This window comes from Alosa alosa, chromosome 1, assembly GCF_017589495.1.
Source record: "Alosa alosa isolate M-15738 ecotype Scorff River chromosome 1, AALO_Geno_1.1, whole genome shotgun sequence".
Classification (NCBI taxonomy): domain Eukaryota; kingdom Metazoa; phylum Chordata; class Actinopteri; order Clupeiformes; family Clupeidae; genus Alosa; species Alosa alosa.
In genome coordinates, this window is record NC_063189.1 from 870966 (window position 1) to 880452 (window position 9487).

The 9487-nt window shown below is 48.8% G+C and overlaps 1 protein-coding gene across 1 annotated transcript in view; it reads right to left on the reverse strand.

Annotated features, from left to right (window-relative positions):
• Positions 1-5783: 5783 nt before the first annotated feature.
• The window catches only part of zfyve28 (zinc finger, FYVE domain containing 28), a 40471-nt gene continuing 36767 nt past the window's right edge, over positions 5784-9487 (reverse strand). The window contains exons 15-16 of the mRNA XM_048250149.1: positions 6331-6434; positions 5784-5951 (exon numbers count right to left, since the gene is read on the reverse strand). Of these exons, the coding sequence (XP_048106106.1) occupies positions 5820-5951; positions 6331-6434 (236 nt within the window). The 3' untranslated portion in view covers positions 5784-5819. The remainder of the gene's footprint in view (positions 5952-6330; positions 6435-9487) is intronic.

Here is a 9487-nt window from a genome sequence, read left to right on the forward strand (position 1 = left end):
AGGGGGTATAGAGGAGAGTTAGGGGGCAATAGAGAGTTAGGGGGTATAGGGGAGAGTTAGGGGCAATAGAGGAGAGTTAGGGGGCATAGAGGAGAGTTAGGGGCAATAGATGGGAGTTAGGGGGTATAGAGGAGAGTTAGGGGGCAATAGAGAGTTAGGGGGATAGAGGGGCAATAGAGGAGAGTTAGGGGCAATAGAGGAGAGTTAGGGAGTATAGAGGAGAGTTAGGGGCAATAGAGGAGAGTTAAGGGGTTTAGAGGGGAGTTAGGGGGCAATAGAGGAGAGTTAAGGGCAATAGAGGAGAGTTAGGGGGTATAGAGGGGAGTTAGGGGGCAATAGAGGAGAGTTAGGGTAATAGAGGAGAGTTAGGGGGCAATAGAGGAGAGAGGGAGGCAATGGAGAGTTAGGGGGTATAGAGGAGAGTTAGGGGCAATAGAGGAGAGTTAGGGGCAATAGAGGGGAGTTAGGGGGGGCAATAGAGGAGAGTTAGGGGGCAATAGAGGAGGTTGGGGGGTATAGAGGAGAGTTAGGGGGGCATAGAGGAGAGTTAGGGGCAATAGAGGGGGTTAGGGGGGTATAGAGGAGAGTTAGGGGGCAATAGAGGAGAGAGGGGCAATAGAGGGGGTTAGGGGGTATAGAGGAGAGTTAGGGGGCATAGAGGAGAGTTAGGGGGCAATAGAGGGGAGTTAGGGGGTATAGAGGGGAGTTAGGGGCAATAGAGGGAGGTTGGGGCAATAGGGGAGAGGGGCAATAGGGGAGTTAGGGGGGGAGAGAGGGGCAATAGAGGGGGTTAGGGCAATAGAGGGGAGAGTTAGGGGGCAATAGAGGAGAGTTAGGGGGCAATAGGGGGTTAGGGGGTATAGAGGGGAGTTAGGGGGCAATAGAGGAGAGTTAGGGGCAATAGAGGGGAGTTAGGGGGCAATAGAGGGGAGAGAGGGGGCAATAGGGGTTAGGGAGAGTTAGGGGGAGGGAGGGAGTTAGGGGGTATAGGGGGGTATAGGGGGGATAGTTAGGGGCAATAGAGGGGGTTAGTTAGGGGCAATAGCATGGTTAGGGGGCAATGGGCGAGTTAGGGGGCAGTAGAGTTAGGGTATAGAGCAGGGAGTTAGGGGCAACCAAGGAGGAGAGTTAGGGGTATAGAGGAGAGTTAGGGTAAGAGGAAGGGTTAGGGGCAAAGGAGAGTTAGGGGGTATACATGGTTCTATTTGTGCGTCGTCTTACCAAGAGCAGAAACACCATAGAACAACATAAACAATGCAAAGAGCAAAAGAATAAAATTAGTTTTGTGCTGAAAACTGCACCAATTCGAAATCACAATGGTTAGAGAATGTTAAACATGTTCAATAACGGAATTTGCCAAAAATGACAAAATACGATGTATATTAATAATCAAATGAGCGTCAAACTTTGAAATATAGTCTGAAATGAGATGTTATTATCATTGAGACAACAGGGGTATACAAAAATCAGATTGTAACTTACAGCAGCCGACCTATTTAGGTTAAGTTTATAACGTTGTGGGCTGACCACCAAGCATCTTCTGCCTCCATGGCTTACTTGTAGCGCATCTAGTTTTGTTGGTAAGCGGGAAACTTCGTGTATAGAGGAGAGTTAGGGGGCAATAGAGGGGCAGTTAGGGGTTATAGAAGGTAGGTATAGAGGGTGAGGGGCAATAGAGGGTGAGTTGGGACGTTAAACAGAATGCAAGAGTGAGGTAGGGGGTTCCAAAAGCTTATGTTTATTTTATGTTCATTTCTTTTTCATATACGTAGCTTAGCATGTACATAATGTCTGTCATGTTGTACACATTGATTTGTCTGTAAGTTATATTTATAAACCATCTTTCTTTTAAAAGCTATATCTTTAGAAATCCAAAGTGGCACCATTCATTGTGATGGGGAAGACTGAGCCACCGTTCCCCGCCTCAGACAAAGGCAAACAAGTCATCAGAGTTGATTAAATATAGAAACATGTCATCAGTCGTCTGAGTCGATTAAATACAGAAACATATAATCAGTCGTCTGAGTCAATTAAATATAGAAACAGATCATCAGAGTCCAGTACGTATCAGAGATCACTGACCAGCAGCACAGTCGTCACCAGGGAGGAAGCTGGAGGAATCTTGTTAATGGAAACATGCTATGCAGCTGTGGCGATGGCTATGTAGCTGTGCTAATGGCGATGTAGCTGTGCTAATGGTTATGTAGCTGTGCTAATGGCGATGTAGCTGTTCTAATGGCTATGTAGCTGTGCTAATGGCTATGCAGCTGTGCTAATGGCTATGCAGCTGTGCTAATGGCAATGTAGCTGTGCTAATGGCTATGCAGCTGTGCTAATGGCTATGCAGCTGTGGTGATGGCTATGTAGCTGTGCTAATGGCTATGCAGCTGTGGTGATGGCTATGTAGCTGTGCTAATGGCGATGTAGCTGTGCTAATGGCGATGTAGCTGTGCTAATGGCTATGCAGCTGTGGTGATGGCTGTACAGCTGTGCTAATGGCTATGTAGCTGTGGTGATGGCTATGTAGCTGTGCTGATGGCTATGTAGCTGTGGTGATGGCTATGTAGCTGTGCTGATGGCTATGTAGTGTGCAGCTATGGGAAAGGGTGCAGCATGTTGGATTCAGTGGCACCTAGTGGTGAGACTGCAGACTGCAACCAAATGAATCCCTCTATGGTGGCCGTCAGGTGCCAAAAAGAAACATGGTTGACTCTGGAAGGGGACCCACTGCCTATGAAGACTCATTCTAAGCTGATGGAAATATGATTGGTAGTTACAGATGATTACACACTAAGGAAACATAATTTTTTATTAACATAATTATGAATCCTACATTCCATTCCTGCTTTTAGACCCCATAAAACCTGCACATTGTACCAGTCTCAACCAGGCCATGTCTGGAGCAGGGTCAAAGGTCAGGGTAGCGTCCAGTCTTAAACAGGCCTCCAATGGAGCAGGGTTAAAGGTCAGACGTCAGGGACACGTTCGCAGGTTGTGTTCTAAGCAGGTTTGTTACATTCATTAAGGTGCCGTGTACAGAGCCCTGTGGAACCTCCAGCATTTGAGTCCAAACCAGCACTGTGTGTGTGTGTGTGTGTGTGTGTGTGTGTGTGTGTGTGTGTGTGTGTGTGTGTGTGTGTGTGTGTGTGTGTGTGTGTCCTGGTCCTTAGTGGGGGACAGCGCTGGTTCTTAGTGGTGGACACCCCTTGAGTCTGTTGTTACTGGGGGGCACTCCTTGAGTCTGTGCTGTGATGCGGGACGAAGGATCATGGCAAGGTGTGTGTGTGTGTGTGTGTGTGTGTGTGTGTGTGTGAGTATGTGTACCTGTATGTGAGTGTGTGTGAGTGTAAGCATGTGTGTGTGAGTGAGTGTGTGTACGTGTGCATGTGTGTATGAGTGTGTGAGTCACTGAGTGTGTGTATGAGTGTGTATGAGTATGCGGCTCCAGGGTGGATAGCAGCTGATGTCCAGCAGGAAGAGCGTCAGAAAGAGTTCTGCAGCATAAACACAGAGTTCTCCAGCGTCAGTAGAGTTCTTCAGGGTTCTGCAGCATCAGTACAGAGTTTTGCAGCGTCAGTAGAGTTCTGCAGGGTTCTGCAGCATCAGTACAGAGTTCTGCAGCGTCAGTAGAGTTCTGCAGAGTTCTGCAGGGTTCTGCAGCATCAGTACAGAGGTCATATGTCCAGAGAATCTTCTTCTGAGTTTGCTAGAGGTTTCAACATGTGTGTGGAACGTGTGTGTGGAACGTGTGTGTGTGGAGCGTGTGTGTGGAATGTGTGTGGAACGTGTGTGTGGTATTGCTTCATCAGTCTTGTGTCTGTTGATTGCACATGTTTACAGTTTGACCTGTCTGTCAATACGTATCCTAATCCTAACCCTGTCAATACGTATCTATGCATGTGGATGTCTGGGTGTCTATTTCAGGTAAGTGTAAGTATATGTTTATGTGTGTGTGGGGATGGGGGATTGATGTACCGCGTGTGTGTGTGTGTGTGTGTGTGTGTGTGTGTGTGTGTGTGTGTGTGTCAGATGCCAGTCCGGTCGCTGTAGAAGTGTGTGTGTGTGTGTGTGTGTGTGTGTGTGTGTGTGTGTGTGTGTGTGTGTCAGATGCCAGTGAAATTAGCTGTAGAAGAGTAATGTGTGTGTGTGTGTGTGTGTGTGTGTGTGTGTGTGTGTGTGCTATTGTGTCAGATGCCAGTCACAATTCGCTGTAAAGAGATGTATGTGTGTGTGTGTGTCAGATCACAATGCGTGCATATAGAGAAAAATCAATGTGTGTGTGTGTGTGTGTGTGTGTGTGTGTGTGTGTGTGTGTGTGTGTGTCAGATACCAGTCGCGGTGCGCTGTAGAAAGGGTGTGTGTGTGTGTGTGTGTGTGTGTGTGTGTGTGTGTCAGATGCCAGTCACGATTAAGCTGTAGAAAGAAGTGTGTGTGTGTGTGTGTGTGTGTGTGTGTGTGTGTGTGTGTGTCAGATGCCAGTCGCGGTCGCTGTAGAAGTGTGTGTGTGTGTGTGTGTGTGTGTGTGTGTGTGTGTGTGTGTCAGATGCCAGTGCGGTCGCTGTAGAAGGGTGTGTGTGTGTGTCAGATGCCAGTGCGGTCGCTGTAGAAGTGTGTGTGTGTGTGTGTGTCAGATGCGAGTGCGGTCGCTGTAGAAGTGTGTGTGTGTGTGTCAGATGCCAGTGCGGTCGCTGTAGAAGTGTGTGTGTGTGTGTGTGTGTGTGTGTCAGATGCCAGTCTGGTCGCTGTAGAAGTGTGTGTGTGTGTGTCAGATGCGAGTGCGGTCGCTGTAGAAGTGTGTGTGTGTGTGTCAGATGCCAGTGCGGTCGCTGTAGAAGTGTGTGTGTGTGTGTCAGATGCCAGTGCGGTCGCTGTAGAAGTGTGTGTGTGTGTGTCAGATGCCAGTGCGGTCGCTGTAGAAGTGTGTGTGTGTGTGTCAGATGCCAGTCCGGTTGCTGTAGGTGTGTGTGTGTGTGTGTCAGATGCCAGTGCGGTCGCTGTAGAAGTGTGTGTGTGTGTGTGTGTCAGATGCCAGTGCGGTCGCTGTAGAAGTGTGTGTGTGTGTGTGTGTGGTGTGTGTGTGTGTGTGTGTGTGTGTGTGTGTGTCAGATGCCAGTGCGGTCGCTGTAGAAGGGTGTGTGTGTGTGTGTGTGTGTGTGTGTGTGTGTGTGTGTGTGTGTGTCAGATGCCAGTCTGGTCGCTGTAGAAGAGGGGTGGCGATGGAACATGTAGTGTGTGTGTACACACACCTCGCACCCGGCTTCATCTGGGTATCGCAACCGCGAACAGAAATTAGAGGAGGAAACAGTGGCGGAACGGGAATCTCAATAGTGCACGCGGACCCGCTGCTACCTGGGTGTGTGTGTGTGTGTGTGTGTGTGTGTGTGTGTGTCAGATGCCAGTGCGGTCGCTGTAGAAGGGGTGTGTGTGTGTGTGTGTGTGTGTGTGTGTGTGTGTGTGTGTGTCAGATGCCAGTGCGGTCGCTGTAGAAGGGGGTGACGTGGAACATGTAGCAGTGAAGGAAGTGTGTGTGTGTGTGTGTGTGTGTGTGTGTGTGTGTGTGCCGATGATGCCAGATGCCAGTCGGTCGCCAGAAGTGTGTGTGTGTGTGTGTGCTCAGATGGCAAAAGGGTCGCCAGAAGTGTGTGTGTGTGTGTGTGTGGTGTGTGTGTGTGTGTGTGTGTGTGTGTGTGTGTCAGATGCCAGTGCGGTCGCTGTAGAAGGGTGTGTGTGTGTGTGTGTGTGTGTGTGTGTGTGTGTGTGTGTGTGTGTGTGTGTGTGTGTGTGGTGTGTGTGTGTGTGTGTGTGTGTGTGTGTGTGTGTCAGATGCCAGTGCGGTCGCTGTAGAAGGGGGTGACGTGGAACATGTAGCAGTGTGTACACACTCGCACCGGCTTCATCTGGCCGTATCTTGGCAACGGAGCAGAGTGGGAGGAGCAGCGCGAGCAGAAAATCTGTAAACACACACAGACACACACACACGTGCACACACACACACACATACGCACACACACACACACACACACACACACACACACACACACACACACACACACGCACACACACACACACGCGCGACACACACACAGACACACATACACATAGACACACACACACATACACACACACACACACACACGCACACAGACACAGACACACATACACAGACACACACACACACACACACAGACACACACACAAATGATTCAGTAAAGTCAAATCTTTAACCTGTGAACATGGCTATGAACAAATGAAGTATGATAACATGATGAAGCAAACACAGATTAACTTTCCATAGCTCTTACACACACACACACACACACACACACACACCTTTCCACAGCTCCTGCAGTGGTGTTTCCTGCGGATGACTGTGAATGGAGCCTTACACGACACACACGAGCTACACGCATCATCAGGAACCCACTCCGGAGGGTCTGAGGGAGAGAGAACACACATGTTACACACACACACACACACACACACACACACACACGTTACGCACACACTCGTTACACACACACACGTTACACACACACACACGCGTTACACACACTCGTTACACACACACACACACGTTACACACACACACACACTCGTTACACACACACACACAAACACACGTTACACACACACACACACGTTACACACACACACACACACTCGGGGCTTAGTTGATTGGTTGTCACCGGGGTGCAGAGCTAGAGTTCAGTAAGGTGACAGCTGCAGGAAAGAGCAGTCTGTGGTTGAGGGAAAGCAGTCTGTGGTTGGTCTGTGGTTGGGGGAAAGCAGTCTGTGGTTGGGGTGAGAGCAGTCTGTGGTTGGGGTGAGAGCAGTCTGTGGTTGGTCTGTGGTTGGGGGAAAGCAGTCTGTGGTTGGTCTGTGGTTGGGGGGAAAGCAGTCTGTGGTTGGTCTGTGGTTGGGGTGAGAGCAGTCTGTGGTTGGGGGGAGAGCAGTCTGTGGTTGGTCTGTGGTTGGGGTGAGAGCAGTCTGTGGTCTGTGGTTGGCGGGAGAGCAGTCTGTGGTCAGTCTTTGATGATGCTGTGTCTGGATGGTCTCGATGGAGGGGAGTGAGGAGCCGGTGATGCGTTGGGCAGTTTTCACCCTCTGCAGGGCTTTCCGCTCAGAGGCAGAGCAGTTGTGTGAGATCTGTTATACTCATCCATGCCACTAGATGGAGTCATGTATTGGTTAATAAGGATATGCTACCTAGCCTAGAGGTAGAGTAATAAGTATACACTGTGCAATGCTCATGTTGGCTGTATGCTGTTAACGCTAGTTTGAATAAAGTAAGTAAAGCAAGTAAGTCGTGTTATTCTACTACACAACATATTGGCGACGAGGATGACGACCTTGCACTTAAGCCAGCCTGCGCCGTTTCTACAAAACTATGGTGAACCGCCGATACCTTTCAAGGCATGGATTCGCACGTTTGAAAACTTTTTTCTGGCTATGTCTGACGAGGATTTGCCTGCAGCCAGAAAGTGCGCCTTGTTAATTCACTGTTTGTGCACGGAGGGCCAAAGAGTCTTTCACACACTTCCAGTTGCAAACCAGTTGTGGCTGGACGTTACCGTTTCAGACAACGAGGTCAGCGCGCGGGCGAAGCTACAGACCAGTTCGTGGCTTTGAGGGAGCTGGTTGCAACATGTCAGTTTGGAGCAATGGAGGAGGTAATGTTACGGGACCAGATTGTCGAAAAGAGGTCTGCAGTGCTAGGCAGGGATTTGTTTTCTGCATTACAAATGCAAGTGATAGATGGCCAAGTTACAACGAAGCTGTCTACAGCCACTGTCCAGAACGTTAAACTGAACACACTGGGATGTTCTAAGAGCTTTAAACACCTGGTTAAAGTACGGCCAGGGATCACACCAGTCCAACAGAAACTGCGTAGGTTGCCTTTTGCTGTTAGAGAGGCAGTGGCCACCTCCCTAAGCGGCCATAGAAGTGGTTCAGCTCACCAAGCAAGGGGGTGTCGGTGACGGGGGGTTGGAGTTAATAGTCTTGTAATCTGTGATGGCCTGGATGCCTTGCCACATGCGTCTGTGTCGCGGGCCTCTAGTTGTTCTTGAAATGATCCTCAATCCTTAGCTTGTGGTCGTGCTTGGCCTTCTTGATGCCTCTTCTCAGATTAGCCCTGGATGAGCTATAGGCTTGAGCTTCACCTGATCTGAATGCCTTCAACAGGAGTCTGACCTCACTGTTCATCTATGGCTTCTGATTAGGGAGTCGTAATCCGAGGGTGGTGACACTGTTGATGTTGGAGTTGATACAGTCCAAAACGGAGGAGGCATATGAATCAATATGGAGGTCATGGGTGGCCTGAGTTGCGAACACTCTCCAGTGTTTTCAAAGCGCTGCTGAAGTGCCGAGTCAGCTCCCTCTGGCCACATTTTGACCGTCCTCACTGCACAGGTCTGGGTTTCACACTTTGACTGCCCTCACTGTTGGTTTCACACGTTTGCTGAGTGCTCAATACTTACTACTTTTTCTTGCCTTTTTCACAACAATTCTGGCAAGAAAAAAACTGTGTTGACACACAGAGGTGAAAGCGGCTAAAGGTGCTGTAGTGCATATGCCAGACCAGTGGGTGGCGCCGTGACTGTAGTGCATATGCCAGACCAGTGGGTGGCGCCGTGACGGCTGTGCAGAGGCTTCACATTTAATTCATGTAGAAGACAAAACATTGTTTAACAGTTTGTTAAGCAGTCGCATGAAATAAGGAGACTACATAATTCGGTTTTCAATTCAACTGTGAAACTAATAAAGTTAATTTTCAAGGCATGTGACTGCTATGTGAAATTTGAAATGCTTATGTTTTGCATTAGGTCTGAGCACCTCTGGAGAAAACATTAACATGCTTTAGTCATAGGTTGTAGTAGGGGTGTAACGGTTCATGTATTCGTATTGAACCGAAACGGTACGGGCGTCACGGTTCGGTGCATGAATTTACACGGAGAATGATCTGATTGGCGCCTATGTTTTTTTTTGTCAGGTCGTCGGTCGAGTCTGTCAGTCAGAGATAGCAGCACTAAGCGAGTGGTGGCGACCCACAAGAGTTGAGGATCCGCTGGTCTCTTTAAGATCGCAAGTTTGAGAACTTCAGTTACAGTGGTACAGGCGAGAGAGTGGTGGATAAGATGAAACTGTCTGTCAGCGTTGTTCAGCAGTTGTTGGGTATGTGAGTGGAAATATATCGAACATGCTACACATATTCAAAGCCATCACCCAGATGATGTAGATCTAGGCTACCTACCAATCACTGAAACGAGAAGAAAAAAAACTCCCCCTGCGCTTCAGCAGCCTTTGGATACACATACAAATAGGGCCAAAACCTATGGCTTAAATTAAACGATTTCGTAATGACAGAAAGCTATTTAAATAGCGTGGTAATTACCTTTAAGGTGGGGTAACTTCTAACTTCTCACATGAGGAGCTGGTAGTGTTAAGTGCATAGACGGTAAAAGAAAGTGTCAATGCTAACCAGGCT